General features: G+C 42.9%; 1 protein-coding gene across 2 annotated transcripts in view; it reads right to left on the reverse strand.

Moving 5' to 3' along the window:
- Positions 1 to 1,044: 1,044 nt before the first annotated feature.
- The window catches only part of LOC132872795 (uncharacterized), a 149,109-nt gene continuing 132,635 nt past the window's right edge, over positions 1,045 to 17,518 (reverse strand). For both annotated transcript variants that reach the window (XM_060907883.1, XM_060907884.1), the window contains one exon: positions 1,045 to 2,075. In XM_060907883.1, the coding sequence (XP_060763866.1) occupies positions 1,600 to 2,075 (476 nt within the window). In that variant the 3' untranslated portion in view covers positions 1,045 to 1,599. The remainder of the gene's footprint in view (positions 2,076 to 17,518) is intronic.

Below are 17,518 nucleotides of genomic sequence, written 5' to 3' on the forward strand. Positions count from 1 at the left end.
TTAGTGACAGAATGATGTAACGGTCAGTGCACGGTCAAAGGTAAACCTGCACATGCGCACACGGACTTCCTCTGTCTGCTTGACTGCGCAAAGCGAGAGATGTCATGCACATTATTTGCTCAGTTCCCTCAAATTAAATAACTTCCCAGCCATAGAATGTGTCATATATCACAATGACCAAATTTCAGAGGGAAATAAATTTCACCAATTTTATGAAATTGAAAGGCCATATAGTTTTAAATACAAGATGTTCGAGATGAAAAAAATTAAGCAGACTTTAGCTTAAAAAAACATTAAGGTTGTAACATCAGTCCGCTGGGCCATGTCCCCAGGTGTGGATTAGCCAGATATATGGATCTATTAGGAGACTAAAATGAGGGTGGTGCTGTGTGACGTAGGATTCCGCACGTCTTCTTCATTCCGTCCTGGATCCAAGACGTTTAGCCGAGTGGCTTCATCAAGTAAAGCGAGAAAACTTTACTCCCGGAAAAAGCAGCAAATTGTGCAGTGAGCATTTTACAGAAGATTGTTCTGTGGAGGACTTGTTTGAAAAAAATCACTGGGAAGAAGCGAGACACGAGGCAGAAACGACAACTAAAGCCAGACGCGATCCCGACTTTGTTTCACCACAAAACACCGGCAGCACGACAGCATACCACCGTGTCACGCATCAAATGGATGGAAGATAAGCAGGCAAATATATATATTTTTAAAATAAACAAACAATAAACTAGCCAGTACTTTATTTTGATTCCTTTTTTAATCCTGAAGTGCCATATTTTTTGTGAAGAAATGCAAACAAATTGACCAAGAAGTCACGCCAGACCATAATATTATACTATAGTCTAGTATAGCATGCACTTGTACTGTACGCCTCCAGAAAATGACATCATGCATGATGGAGTTATGGCGGGCGGCCTCCCTGACAAAAAAAAATCCTCCCGTCTATTTTCATCACTTTAGTGGTTATACCGTGAAGAACAAATTCAACATGCAGCTTTTTTGATAAAGGACAGACATAAAGACCGACTTTTAGCTCCATTTGTTTATTTACGAGATTTATTTATTTTTTAATTGGCTGACATTGAACACTGATATCAGGACATGAACTAACAAGGTAAAAAACCGTCAGGTTTGCAGATTTGGTTTCAGGTTGTCTGTAGAGCTTGTTACAAAACTGTCAGTTTAAATAAACAGAGTAAACGCTCCTTATCCAAACAAAGACAACGTACAGAAATAGGCTTTATCATAAAACCAGGGCTTGTAGGACTTTAAAAAAAAAAAACACCTGCCTTGACAGCTATTTGAAGGAAGTGAATAAAAACAGTGTGCCATTGTGTGATCGTGTAACGCGCCCCCTGGCTTGTCGTCCTCTCGTCTTATCCGAGGCCCTGAAAGCTGAAAAAAATGGATGTGGATTTTGCTTGACGGAACAAGGCTCTTTAAGTGCTTTCATTTCCACCCAGAGAGGCTTTTCAAATAGGCATTAGCAACCCCCCTCCCACACACACATTACTACTCAGGAACTCACAGGACAGGCAAGTAATATGAAAATGGAGAAGTTGGACTTCGAAATGGTTTCTCTTTCCCTCAACGTGTCTAGGTCTGCCACTCAGGTCTATCTGCTGTCTTCCTGCTTTTGCTCCTGAAAGAACTCCTCCTCTTCAGCCCATCCTCCTCTCCACCCGGCCTCTGGTTGACCCCTGTTTCTTGAGATGAGCTGTTTCTGGAGACATGGACCGACAGAGCTCTCTGGACCGCTCGGTTTCTCTGCTCGGCTGGCACGCCGGACGGCTCTTTAGGTGCAGCTCTGGATTTTCCTGCACTTCCAGACTGAGCAGCAGGACCCTCACACTGAGCGTTCCCAGGACATACTGACTGAACCTGGGTCTTTTCTGTGCTCACTTCCTTGCTCTGGGCTCGGAGGTTGTGCAGGGTCTGAACGGCCTGCTGCTGCTCTTGCTGGAGGGAGTGCAGCTGACTTGCTGCTTTCTCTCTCTTCTCGGTGCACTCTTTCAGGAGCTTCTCCACAGTGTGCAGGAAATCATGGCCATATTGCGCCAGGGCTTCATCTCCTACACACACAGAAAAACAGGATTGTTAAAAAAAAATTAAAAATCTGAGATAAATATATGAGCATCATGTGTCAAATCAGTTTTTCCGCTTTGCTTTTGGGGAAAAAAAAAGGATTGTTGTTTTTAATAACATTGCTTAGACTAATGTTAATTGTTCTATCCACATTCACTGGATATGAGCAATCGTGCGCTCTGATTGGATACTTTACTACTAGGATATCAGCTAGAGAAAAACAAAGTGGCAGAGCATGTTGCTGAACCAACAAAACTACTTGAAAACAACCCCCCCCCCAAAATTGCTATCAAATATTTAAAATAAACAGAAATAGCTAAGGCGGCACGGTGGTGTAGTGGTTAGCGCTGTCGCCTCACAGCAAGAAGGTCCTGGGTTCGAGCCCCGGGGCCGGCGAGGGCCTTTCTGTGTGGAGTTTGCATGTTCTCCGCGTGGGTTTCCTCCGGGTGCTCCGGTTTCCCCCACAGTCCAAAGACATGCAGGTTAGGTTAACTGGTGACTCTAAATTGACCGTAGGTGTGAATGTGAGTGTGAATGGTTGTCTGTGTGTCAGCCCTGTGATGACCTGGCGACTTGTCCAGGGTGTACCCCGCCTTTCACCCGTAGTCAGCTGGGATAGGCTCCAGCTTGCCTGCGACCCTGTAGAAGGATAAAGCGGCTAGAGATAATGAGATGAGATGAGAAATAGCTAAACGAATAGTTGTTTTTTTTCCCCACCCCCAATATCTCCTGTTCCACACTCCAGCCCAGTTGGTGGTGGTAATGCACCTTTAAGTTGGTTTGCCAACCAGGAAAACACCCTCAAGAAGAAGAAAACCCCCAAAAAATACAAAAAAAAGCAACAAAATATGGAATGAAAGTATTTGATGGTAAGAACGTATCTTTTTTAAATTTTTCAAGAATTATTATTATTATTATTATTATTATTATTATCTCATTTTTCACAAATTGCTCCTGTCATTTCACCGGTTTGTTTACATTCTAAGCGGAAATGATTTTGTCGGATGTTTTGTATAAAGTTTTTATTTATCAAATTTGCAAAAAATAAAAATAAAAATGCTCCATTTCTCAAAATCCAGTGAATGTGGATAGAATAAAACAGTTACTCCACGAAATCTCGTCGTACATGACTTATAGCCGACTTGGTGCTATGCGCCTCGTCGGCTATCAGCTATCATGTACGGCTATCATGTACGACTCGATTTCATGGAATAACTGTTAAAATATATGAGCATCCATATAAGGAGTGCAATGCAATGACACAATCTGTATCTGTTTTGGGCTCCAAATGTCCGTATTTTTATTTCTTGTTGGATTTAAACCTGAAGCGGGTGTGGCCGAAACAAGAAATTAAACTATAAACCCTACTATTACGTCCCTGGAAACACCCCAGCAGTAGAAACACCAGCATTATCCATGGTGTGTGAATGAATTCTGGACCTGACAGTTCCTCAAGCTCAGCTCCATCACTCGAGTTCATAATTATTCTCATTCAGCAGTTCAGGCCAATAATAAGCCTGTTAGTACTCCATCATCATTACCGCTGTGCAGAAGGATTATTACTTTACTACACTCATTTGTGCAGCAGCAGCAACATTTCCAGCACCAGGACAAAAAGTTAACATGCAGCTTTATTACTGTAACTTTACTCTCAAACTAAACACTCGGTCAAGCCAAACAAACCTGTTACGCAGAGCCGTAATAAACGAGCCTCGATGGACCTTTAGCTCTCTGCATGCATGAAAAGCCTTAATCCAGAGTTTACATTCAATTTACATTACACTCCTCCTTACAGAGGGGCAGAGCATGAGGCTCAAAAGGTGGGAGTGTAAAACCGAGGGAAGATAAAAGAGGAGTTTGTTCAGATGGAGAGAGGTATGCGTCAGGAGGGCTGTAAATCTCTGTCAGGCCTCGGCAAAGTCACCTGACTAACAGAGGAAATACTTTCGCTAAGGGCTGCAGCTGTTGCATGGAAAACCCCTTAACTCGCTCACTTTTATGCCACAAAGCGTCTCGTACGGGGGAAAAAACAAAAACTTACTGATGATTATTGAAGAAGTAAATTATAGGTGGAAGGTGAGATAATGGCATGTATTTTATTGTGCAGTGGCATCTCACACTTTCGGAAATATTTTAAAGCTTTTAGGTCACGAGACACTAAAATAAACCCCAACACAAAAACAGAAGCGTGAAGGTTGAGTCACGCTAGCTATTCGTTTCTCAAGTATTTCAGTCGTCTGTCTGACAGAACAGAGACACTTTCATTTTAACCCGAAATTGGGACAGTCCTATAAACACACAACAATATAAAGTGTAAAAATTACTTTACACTCCACATCTCTTTTCTGCTCATGCGAAAAAGTGGGTTTTAATTAGTTAATGTCATAGTTTATTTTCTTACCAATCAAATGTCCCTTCCCATGCCATGTGGCGCATAGGGTGGCGCCGATCTCCGTAGCCCTCGGCCTCTCGCCTATTACATAGCTAGGGTTACAGTGGGGGGCGAGTCCTCTGGTAACCGCGAGAGTTTGACTCCCCACTCGCATCTGTATTGCAGCGTGCCTTGCCAGACGGCAGTAGGTACCATTTTTATGATGGTCTTTGGTATGACCCGACTGTGAGTAGAACTCGCGATCTCCCGATCAAGAGGTGGACACGCTAACCACTAGGCCAACTCGCGGTATTTTCTTACCAATCATGTAATCATAATTGTTCATTATTTTTCCTTCATCCATTGATTTCTTACTGTCACATTTAAATTATTTCATGAGATCTTAACTTATGCCCTACTACAGTCAGCCCAAAGATACCAGTTGACGTGTTTGCTTTGCGGCCCCTTCAAATAAAGTTTGTAAAACGAAGCACTCTAAATGAAATTGTAGTCGCCTATTTCTTGTATGTCACAGAGCGTCCACAAACTTTGACAACATTATTGCACTTTTGGTGTGAACGTAACATTACACCAGTATTAGCTTAGTTACATCCAGGGCTTTGAACCGGTTCAAGGAACGAAAGCGAAAACCGGGAACTTTTTCTATTTCACATGGAACAGAAACGAAACCAGAAACTTTATTATTTTTTATGTTCCGGAACAGAAACGCTTATTAAAAATAACGGTAACCGGTTAATACCGGTTTTTATTTCATTCCTCAAAGTTTCCGTAGCCTACAAATAAAAAAGTCATTCTTCTCCTGCGCAAGTTTCTATGACCCGCTGGGGTTCACTTCCTGTGTGACGTTCGCTGACTGAATGGAGAGAGCGGGAGGGTGGACTACTATCACGTCTCCACATCTTAAATAAGAGGTAAATATTGCAGTCTATCGTTATTCAAAAACGTCAATTTCAAACACGATATCAATATATTTGTCCACGTTAATGAGAGGCTCGCGAACATTAAATGACGTTAACCTCTGTTAGCCTATCAATGCATACAGGGCTTTCCAGTAAGGCTCATACTAGCCAGCCATGACAAATAAGTAGCCGGCCGGGGGAGGGGGTGTTAAACACAAAATAAACTCCGCCGAGTGCGCGCGCACGCGCACTACTGCCTCCGCCGAGTGCACGCGCACTACTGCCTCCGCCGAGTGCACGCACACCGCATGTCGGGGCCGCGGACCAGTGAAGTCGGCGGGGAATTTGTGGTTATTATCGGTACAAACAGCGCGAATCACAACTTAAATGAGTGCGGTTCAGTTTGACATTGTCAGTCCGTTAGATAAACATTTAATTTTATTAAAATCGAAAATTAATATTTAGAACCTGTGGGCTACAAAAATAAGTCATTAAAGTAGCCGGCTGGACTTAATTGTGTGCCGGCTGTATGGCTGGCAGCCGACACTTGTGGAAAGCCCTGTATAGGGCCTGACTAGCCTTTGGTAACACACTAAATGAATTCTCTTTCATTTTTGGCACTTTTTCTGTTTGTGTAGATGGGAAGACATACTGAGAAGCCAAATCGCCAACATTTGAAATAATAATTGTTTTGAATTATTTCTTGTCTTATTTAATGAAGGTTGTAATAGAATTAGCCTACATTTGGCTTAAGCTGGATGAGACAGAGACATAATTTTATAGCCATTTGTTAAACAGCTGACAGGGAACGTAATTAACCGTTCCGGGAACGAAATTTTTTTTGTTCTAACCGGTTCGGGAACGTCTATTTAATGGTGGAACCCAAAACCGGAAACGTTAAAATTCCGTTTCTGTTCGGAACGAACCAACAGGAAAAAAATTCTGGTTCAAAGCCCTGGTTACACCATAATGTACTTTTACCAAAAAGTACGAGCTAGGGGATGAACACAATGTTTGAAAAGTAAACTCCACCCACTCAGTGTTTGAACCAATACATTTCCTCCTGACCTTGACATAGAGAAGTGTTTAGTAGTTGTGTGGCATGACATTTGTATTGATGTGAAGTGTTGTCAAATTTCAACAAGCAGTTTATTTGTTTGTTTTTATAGTTATGTCCCTATACACAAACAGGGACACATTATAAATAAACAAGAGTCATCAGGAGATGATGTATTCCCCCCCGCATGAAACCCCACTCCAAATTTTCATAAGTTGAATTGGTTGCCATGGAAATACAAGAAAAAAAAAATCACAGAAATCCCAAAATGTCAAAAGGCACAACTCCTCTAGTCACTTCATATAACTGTCAAGTTTCGTGAAAAAAATTCCTAATAGTTTTTGAGTTATACTCCGGAAACTACAATGTTTACAGACAGACAGAGTGATAGCAATATCCCCGCGCATTATATGCCGGGGGACAATAATGGTGAAACCTGCCACCACTATTATTAATTTCTCCTCCACTGTACTTAGGAACATTTTGAATGGAACTAAAATTTACACCACAGTGTTCTCTAGTATTCTTTAGAACTGAGCACTTCTAAATTCTGATTGGTTGCCACCATTACCATAAACATGCCCAGACTATTCTGATGCCCCCACTGCCCAAGACATGCCGCCAATAGTTATGCCACTGTTCTCCACCAAGACACACTGGCTCACATAGAAAATGAAAGAATTCTGGTTGCTTTAACGCTCTCGCCGCATTTGGTGTGAACGTACCGTTAGCCATCTTTGTTCAAAATGGATGCAAGACTGTTACTGTTACATTTTCCCCCTACTCACCATGATTCAATATGCATTTATGTTAACTACATCACCAACACTAGGATTCATAACATTAAGCACTGAGGTAGTATTAGCTAGTTAACTAGTACTCATTGGATCAAGCCAAAGTCCCATCATGTTTCAGGACTACCACCATCATCCCAGTGCCAAAAAAACCTCAAATCACTCAACGACTACTGGCCCATCGCACTCACTCCCATTATGATGAAGTGCTTTGAGAGGCTGGTAAAGGAGTACATCACCTCCAGGCTCCCTCCCACATTCGACCCCTTCCAGTTTGCCTACCAGCCAAACCGCTCCACTGAAGACGCCGTCTCCTCCACTCTTCACCTGAGCCTTGCACATCTGGAGGAGAAGAACACTCATGTGCGGATGCTGTTCCTGGACTTCAGTTCAGCGTTTAATACTATCATTCCACAGCATCTGGTGAACAAACTGGGTCCCCTGGGCTTCAGCACCCCCCTGTGCAACTGGCTGCTAGACTTCCTCACTGAAAGACCACAGTCAGTGCGGGTAGGACAGAACACCTCCAGTGTCATCATCCTCAGCACAGGCTCCCCTCAGGGCTGTGTCCTCAGCCTTCTGCTGTTCACTCTGATGACACATGACTGCGTTCCCAGGGCTGCCAGCAACCACACTGTGAAGTTTGCAGACGACACAACAGTGGTGGGCCTCATCAGGGATGACAACGACCTGGCCTATAGAGAGGAGGTGGAGCAGCTGGTGGGTTGGTGCAGGGAAAACAACCTGATCCTGAACATGGACAAAACTAAAGAGATCATTGTTGACTTCAGGAAAAACCAGCCCAGCCACGCTCCACTTCTCATCAACAACACGGCTGTGAAGGTGGTCAATAGCACCATGTTCCTGGGGGTGCACATCACAGACAACTTCACCTGGTCTGTGAACACTGTGTCACTGGTCAAGAAGGCACAGCAGCATCTGCACTTCCTGTGTAGGATGAGAAGAGCCCACCTGCCCCCGCCCATCCTCACTACATTCTACAGAAGCACCATAGAGAGCATTCTAACCAGCTGCATCTCTGTGTGGTATGGAGGCTGCAGTGCCTCTGACTGGAAGAATGTGAGGAGAGTGGTGAGGACAGCGGGAGGTATGGTGGTGTAGGGGTTAGCACGGTCCCCTCACAGCAAGAAGGTTCCGGGTTCGAACCCAGCGGCCGGCGAGGGCCTTTCCGTGTGGAGTTTGCATGTTCTCCCCGTGTCAGCGTGGGTTTCCTCCAGGTGCTCCAGTTTCCCCCACAGTCCAAATATATGCAGTTGGGCTGATGTGGGGCAGCCTTGGGCTGAGGTGCCCTTGAGCAAGGTACCCGACCCCTGACCACTCCCCGGGTGCTGTGTGTGGCTGCCCACTGCTCTGAGTGTGTGTGCGTGTGCTCACTGCTTCAGATGGGTTAAATGCAGAGGATGAATTTCACTGTGCTTGAAGTGTGCATGTGACAAATAATAAATAAAATAATAAAGCAGAGAAAATCATTGGGACTTCTCTTCCCTCCATTCAGGACTTTGCACCAAGGCGCTGCATGTCTCGAGCCAGAAACATCATCAGTGACCCCTCACACCCTCATTATAGACTGTTCTCCCCTCTGGCCTCTGGAAAGAGATTCCGCAGCATTTGGTGCAGGACCACCAGGTTCTGTAACAGCTTTTTCCCTCAGGTCACCAGACTGCTGAACTCCAAACCCAAACTCTAAACTTCTATTTATACTTGAACATTCTTAATTCCACAGGTCACTTTATACTATTACACTTTATAATATTTTTGCTGGGCGGCACGGTGGTGTAGTGGTTAGCGGTGTCGCCTCACAGCAAGAAGGTCCGGGTTCGAGCCCCGTGGCCGGCGAGGGCCTTTCTGTGTGGAGTTTGCATGTTCTCCCCGTGTCCGCGTGGGTTTCCTCCGGGTGCTCCGGTTTCCCCCACAGTCCAAAGACATGCAGGTTAGGTGAACTGGTGACTCTAAATTGACCGTAGGTGTGATTGTGAGTGTGAATGGCTGTCTGTGTCTATATGTCAGCCCTGTGATGACCTGACGACTTGTCCAGGGTGTACCCTGCCTTTCGCCCGTAGTCAGCTGGGATAGGCTCCAGCTTGCCTGCGACCCTGTAGAAGGATAAAGCGGCTAGAGATAATGAGATGGGAATGAGATGGATATTTTTGCTGCTGCATAATTTAATTTACTACACATCAAATTTATTTCTGTGCTGAGCCAAATTGCAAAGAAATTTCGTTCTGTGTACACTTGTTGCATACTGAATGACAATAAAGGTTGTCTAAGTCTAATACTGACTTCTAGTAACTGAGTGTAGATCAGTGGTGAACCGTTACTATTAAAGCTGGGACTTGAGCTCAGCCAAAACTTATCCAGACACCAAAAAGCAACAGGGCAAAGGATTTTGTAAGGGATTAGCGGCAGGCTGCCAGGTCGCTCCGTTGTGTATAGCTGTCAATGTTGATTTTAAAAGTAACTAAGTAAATTCCACAGGGAAATGAATACTTAAATCTGAGTGAAAAATACTGTAGCGAGCGTGCAGCGTGGAAGAAGAGTCTGGAGACAGAAATCTTAGTTTCTCGGTCGTTAGCCTGTGCTACTTGCTCTCGATAGCACTGGCTTGACCACTTTATTAGCATTCGCTAACATTACTGATGAACGCTACACCGGCTGGAAGGTGACTTCACTGCTGCGCTGACGGTGCTGACTTGCGGTTAAGCTCACATTGGCATTCAAGCAGGCTGAGGGTGATAAATTTTTGGTCCCTCCCACTATAAATCAAAATCTGATTGGTTAATTCATCTGTCACTTCCTACATAAACATACACTGCCATAGCCTTCTGTCCCGGCAATGAAGTCCTAACCAATGAGTGAGCAGCTCGAAACTCTTCTCAGCCTAAAGACAACAAACAAACAAATCTCACTGGATAACTCGATTTGAATGTTTTCAGTACAGTAACCCTTTCATTTCTGAAGCAAATTTTATAAAAAATTAGACCAAATTAGAATTAGAAGAGAATAGTTATAATTAAATTATGAAAGAATGATAGAAATTAAATCTAACATTTGAAATGCTGATATCTTTGGGCCTTCTCTGAAGGACTAGAAGGCCCTGATGGTTCCCCTCTGGCATAGATATTTGACTACTTATTTAATGTCAATAAATATTGGACAAAAGCACATTTTTTGTGTGATGTAATTTATCTCTAACATTTTTAAAGAAAGTTAAGAAGCATTGATTATCATTGTATTGTTTGGATTTCTTCTGCAAACATCATCTTTCCATCATTAGCCCATGCTTCCGTTCAACCACGATCCTCTGTCCAGTTTGAGATGAGCTGCTGGCAGAGAGGAATACGATCATCCCACCCTGACAGGAACAACCCATTCAGTATGATAGTGCTAATGGACAGAAGCAGTATGGTTTCGACAGGTCTCTTATGCCCTGCATGAATTCTAGGTGAGTTTATATCAGCTCACTGGGTGTTAAGTGCCTTAACACATCACCTCCATGGTACAGAGCTACTGTCAGAGATAAGCAGGTTCAGGGGCAGGTCTTTAAACTGACTGACACACAGATATGGTGATAACAGGCAAAAGACAAAGGAAAAGCACGAGCTGATAACCGAGCCACTGCCGTCACTTCCAGCACAAAGCATTCTATAGAAACGTTACATAGCCTGATAACAAACACTTGTACCTGGGAAATGAAACGCTCAAGACCAGGCGCTATCTCGTTTTGGAGTAAATTGTGTTTTGCCAAGGTGCTTTCATATCTCTGAAACAGTCAGGGCAGATAGATGAAGGTTTGAAGAGCTCTCGAACCTGACATTTCAAAGGTCAGGAGAGCTTTCTGTCATATCCCAGTGATTCATATCCATATGACATTTTTTGGTTGTGATCGCCATATTTGGAACTGTATTCCTGGCTTTGCTGCACAACACGAATGTAACTAGAGGTGAAAGATGACAATCGTTACTCATTTTACTTCAGAAGAGAATAAACAGTACTTCAACAAAGCCAATAAAATAGACTTTGTTAGGAATACCTGTACCCCCTGCTCATTCATGCTGTTATCCAATTAGCTAATCACGTGGCCGTGGCATGCAGATACGCATCAAGAGCATATCAAGAATTAATGTTCACGTCAAACATTAAGTAATCTCAGTAACTTTCAGCATGGCATGGTTGTTGGTGCCAGAAGGGGATGAGTATTTCAGGAAATCCACATGCACAGCAGTCGCTAAAGTTGACAAAGAATGGGGTAAAAATAACTAAATAAATGAATGAATGAATAAAACATCAAGTGAGGAGCAGTTCTGTACTCCAGAAACACCTTGTTGCTGAGATGAGGTCAAAGGAGATTGGAAAGACGGATAGGTTTGAGCTGACAGGTCATTTTTTTTTACCACTCTACAACCGTGGTGAGCAGAAAAGCATCCCAGCATGCACAACGTGAAATGTCAAGGTGGATATGCTCCAGCAGCAGCAGAAGACTACATCAGGTTTCACTCGTGTCAGCCAAGAATAGGAATCTGAAGCTACAATGAGCACAGGTTCACCCAAACTGGACAGTTGAAGATTGAAAGGGGGAGGGGGGGGAACCCAGATGACTTTTAATAGCTATTAAAGCAGCTGAGGATGTGTGTGGATGCATCCAAGTGGATAAAAGATCCGAGGGTGTTTCATAAGAGACAGAAAAAGCATCTTATAGGGAAGCTAAAGAAATATCAGCTAACTAAGCAACTTTTGATAATGTTAACACGACTTGCTGCCAAGATAAACTTTCCTCTTGTCCCATAAATCTAGCCAACACGTCTACGAGGCATGACGGGGAGGATCCACTGCACTAGTGCTTGTTAAAGCTGTATCATATGGTTGCAGTATCAGACCCTCATCATGGACATAAACGTCATGGCAATATTGGGATTTCAATGATTTCTTTGAACCGTTTTCTTTTTCTGTGGCACAAAGAAGCCTTGCTTCAAAACCGACACCTTCAAGCTCGACTAATGTTTGCAGTTGACCACACGGACAAAGAAAAAACTGGAGGAAAGTTTAATGGTCAGATAAGACAAAGATTAGGTTGTTTGCCACAATGACCAGAGGTATGTTTGGAGGAGTAAAGGCGAGGCATTCAACCCCATGAACACTGTACCAACTGTTAAGCAACTGTTAAGCATGATTAAACAAAGTGGATGGAATAATAAAGAAGGCGGCCTGCCTCAGAATTCTTCAGCATGACCGACACAGTTGGGTGTTCCAACAGGACAATGACCCCAAACACATCAAAGCTGGTTGCGGAATGGAAAAAGCAGGCTTTTGGAATGGCCTTTCCAGTGTCCTGACCTCAACCCCTATCGAAAATATATGGACTGTGCTCAAATTCCGTGCCAGGAAACCAACAAATTTAACTGAAGTCTACCAATCCTGCCAAGAAGAGCGGTCAAATATCCAAGCAGAATTCTGCCAGAAGCTTGTTCATGGTGAACAAAAGTGCCTGGTTAAGGTGAAACTTCCTAAAGGGGCATTTAACCAAATATTAGGTGTGGTTTATGGAAATTTTTGACCCTGTGTGTATAATTTTGATTTCAGAAAACCAAAAAAACTTGTGCACCAAATTCTTTTTTTCTCTATTAAAGATGTACGTTGTACAATCATTCTGCCACAAAAAAAGGACAGTTCAAAGAAATCATTAAAACCCCAATACTGTCATGACATTCATGTCCATGATGAGTGTATGTAAACTTCTGGGTACACCTGTACATAGCCAAGTGTATTAGGACAGTTGAAATTGGTATAAATGAAAATTAATATTTGTAACGAACACTTCTTGGACAAGGATTTTAAGATCGTTACCTTGTTGACAGTTTCAGCGTGAAACTTCCGCCTTCCTCAGAACTGTCACCAGATGTCAGGTTTTCCGTAACGTAACATCAGCTGATAAGGCACGTCACCACCTGACATCTGGTGACAGTTCTGAGGAAGGTGGAAGTTTCATGCTGAAACTGTCAACAAGGTAACGATCTTAAAATCCTTGTCTAAGAAACGAACTTAAAAATACTTAAACAGTCAGACATAATGAATTTCCACTACATATTGTAATGAACACAATAACAGGAGCTACCATACGGGCTGTTTGACAACCAAGGGTATACTTTACAGATCCACAATAGTCCAAAAATCAAACCTCAGTTTCTGTGTTTCTCTGCTGCCAAAAATGACCTTTTGAGATGGAAATTAACTGCGTAGAATTTCAGAGCTACAGGTCAGATACTGGCCGTGTTGCTTGTGGTGCGAAGACAGCATATAGTGTATTTCTAAAACTGACCACCTTTCTTATAGTCCACAAGAGTAAGGGATACAAAGTGAAAAGCTGTTGAAATGGATGTGATTTTAAGTACAAAATTTCAAGTACTGTGCAGCGATGTTTGTACATGGTGGTAACTGTAATAACAACTGAAGTATTGATGGTGAAGTGGCTGGCTGCTTTATGTCCCAGGGCGCCCTCATTCCTGTGTTACCTTCTGGCTCTCCCTTTTAGTTATGCTTTCATAGTTAATCTTGCCGGAGTCTCTGCTTTCACTCAGTGCAAAATGTATCCTGTTCTTACTCATTAAGTGACATTGGGCATACCTAACAACCTGTCATCCCCCCGTCTCTTCCCTCTGTCGAGTTACATGTCGATCCTGAGACACCAGTGATGCTGACCTCTTCTGCTCCTTGGACCTGCCTGATCCATCCTGATGCCCTACATCTAGCTGGAGTCTCATCACATTGCTCCTGTGGAGGACGGCCCCATATGGACAGTCGGAAGTCAAACTTGGAAGATGCTCTGGACACTTACGGTAATGCATTCAGTCTTTTTGGGTTCACACCTGCCATCAATTAAAATGACTCTGATTAACCCCAAATAAAGTTCAGACATTTACTCAGTTGCATCCTCCAGCAAAAGCCATGGTTCACAGAGAGCTTACAAAGCGTCAAAGGGATCTCATTGTTGAAAGGTATCAGTCAGGAGAAGGGTACAAAAACATTTCCACGGCATTAGATATACCATGGAGCACAGTGAAGACAGTCATCAAGAAGTGGAGACAATATGGGACAACAGTGACATTATCGAGAACTGGACGTCCCTCCAAAATTGATGAAAAGACAAGATGAAAACTGGTCAGGGAGGCTGCCGAGAGGCCTACAGCAACACTGAAGGAGCTGCAGGAATTTCTGGCAAGTACTGGTTGTGTACTACATGTGACAACAATCTCCCATATTCTCCATATGTCTGGACTATGAGGTAGGGTCAAAGAAAAACATCCAGGCCCAGCTAAATTTTGAAAAAAAAAAAAAATCATCAACTCTTCCAAAAGCATGTGGGAAAATGTGTTACATCTGATGAAACCAAGGTTGAACTTTTTGGCCACAATTCCAAAAGGTATGTTTGGCGCAAAAACAACACTGCGCATCACTAAAAGAACACCATCCCCACGGTGAAGCATGGTGGTGGCAGCATAGTGTTTTGGGGTTGTTTTTCTTCAGCTGGAACAGGGGCTTTAGTCAAGGTGGAGGGAATTATGAACAGTTCTAAATACCAGTCAATTTTGGCCCAAAACCTTCAGGTGTCTGCTAGAAAGCTGAAAATGGAGTTTCATCTTTCAGCACAACAACCCCCAAAAAGTTTTGGAATGGCCCAGCCAGAGCCCAGACCTAAATCCAATTGGAAATCTATGGGGTGACCTGAACAGGGCTGTGCACAAGAGACGCCCTCGCAATCTGACAGATTTGGAGCATTTTTGCAAGGAAGAGTGGGCAAATATTGCCAAGTCTAGATGTGGCAGGCTGATAGACTCCGACCCAAAAAGACTGAATGCTGTAATTAAATCAAAAGGCGCTTCAACAAAGTATTAGTTTAATGGTGTGCACACTTATGCAACCAGCTTATTGTACTTTTTTTTAAAAATGTTTTTCCCCCGAACAGATTTGTTTGTTTTTCAATTGAATTATACAGGTTATAGGTCACATTAAAGGTGGGAAAGGTTTTGAAATGATTTATCGTGGTCTCATTTTTTTTTTACATCAGAAAAACCTATCATTTTAATGGGGTGTGGACACTTTTTATCCACTGTATGGCTGAGGACTACAGTCGACTTGCTAACTTTAGGACTGCAGTTGTCATGAACAGTTTTGTGCTCAAGTTTCCATCAATAAATAGTTTATAACTTCAACAAAACAGACTTCATGTTAAAACTACAATGAATAGTTTGAATGAATGAATGAGTTATTGAAGCAAGTTATTTATAAAATCACGCTATCTGTTATCACCCAGATGAGGATGGGTTCCCTTTTGAGTCTGGTTCCTCTCGAGGTTTCTTCCTCATGTCGTCTGAGGGAGTTTTTCTTTATCACCGTCGCCACAGGCTTGCTCATCGGGGATAAATCAGGGATAAAATTAGCTCAATTTTAAAGTATTTAATTTTCTGTAAAGCTGCTTTGTGACAATGTCTGTTCTTAAAAGCGCTATAAAAATAAACTTGACATGACAACTGAAGCGGGGACGACCCTTGTGGTTTTCCGGTGAGGACACTTTTTTTTTTTTGACAGACTCACATTTCAACCACACATGAAGCTCTGCTGCAAATGTGTCCCGCAACTGTTTCAAGTTGTTTTTTACTGTGCAACAACAGAGTATCCTGCTTCAAAAGAGACACATATTTTCTTTTAAAATCATTTACAACTGCATCATATGGTGATTGTTTTTCAGAGAGGACATTTTTGACGGGCAAAGGATCCTGTCGGAGGCACTTAGGTTACAAAAAAAAAGTAACTTCCACTTAAATATTTTTCTACTGTGAATGAAAGTATGGTATATGTTCCAAAGTAAAACCTAGTCAATGCCAAAAAAATGCAATTCTGAATTTAACCCAAAAAATATGTGCAATAATTAAAGTAGAATTAAATGAAATGACAACAAGGTCAAAACTGAGCTGCATTTGACTCTTACCGTACAAGCATATTTATAAGCGCTTATAAGAGACGTCAAGGCTGTAGGTAGAGCGGGTGTGTCCCTGTAAAAAAAGATACAAGCAATTCCATCATATTATATTATATATATAAAAAGTGGCAAAGTTTGTTTGTTTGTCTTCAGCTAACGTTTCCATTTCTCGACGGATTTTCACCAAATTTGGCAAGTAGGTCCCGGGATGACCCAGAATTTTGCAGATATAAACAAAATTCATGTACGAGTCCCAGGGAGGTCTCTGGGGGCACAACATCTATCCAACCCCTCCCTCAATGCCTTTCACGTTACATTTATCAACACAAACTCTGGACAGATCTTCACTAAACATGGCACGTAGGTACAGGAGATGGCCACATTTTGGCAGAACTCAGAAATTCCATATTTGGGACCCAGGGGGTCCCTGGTGGGCCCTTGGGTGGTGGACGTTTGGATTTTTGTTTGTCTTGGGTTAACATCACCATTTCTTGACGGATCTTCACCAAATTTGACATGGAAGTCTGGGGGCAACCCAGAATTTTGCAAAACCTTGGCAACACCCGGGTAACCTGCTAGTACATACTGGGCCTAGTTGCAGGAGTTAGTTGGTGTTATTCAAAGAGACAACCCTGATTGTGAAACAGCCCGTATATAATGCTTAAAGTGACAATGTTGTACAAAATGACATCGCTTTGAAACTCAGTGAGGTAGAACTGCACTTCATTTCTAATCCATAAAAGTGACAAATGTGAAGGCCAACATATTTCAATCTGAATTATTTCCTTGATCATGAGCTTCAAGTTTTTCCTGGTGCAACTAAAGCCTATAGTTAGTTGCCACACTCTCGCTGCTATTTGCCAGACTGAAGAGGAGATGCTCCATAAGGCCACATAAATATCTCTGAGAGGCAACATTATACGGATGATTGAATGCAATGATGCACCCCTTCTGCCGAGCCATTTCAGGCCATGAAAAGCCGGCATTCCACCAGCTCATTGTGTAAATATTTGCCATCGGTGTCTCCAGTCGGAGCAGTTTTGCAGAGAGCGAGTGCTTGGCACCAAGGGCGAGAAAGAGAGCAATAGATAGATTTACAGAGAGCGAGGGCAAGAGAGAGGTGTAAGGGAGAAGCAGCACAGGAAAAGCTTGGGGCGGTTAGCGGCTGCTTTGCTGAAGACCACACACACACACACACACACACACACACACACGTACAACGAGCCCTGAGGAACCAGGGCCACCTAAGGAAAACCTGGAACAGTGCAGAGAGCGAAGCGGAGGTGTTTGAGTTGG

Source organism: Neoarius graeffei, chromosome 24 (genome assembly GCF_027579695.1).
Source record: "Neoarius graeffei isolate fNeoGra1 chromosome 24, fNeoGra1.pri, whole genome shotgun sequence".
In the NCBI taxonomy this organism is placed as follows: Eukaryota; Metazoa; Chordata; class Actinopteri; order Siluriformes; family Ariidae; genus Neoarius; species Neoarius graeffei.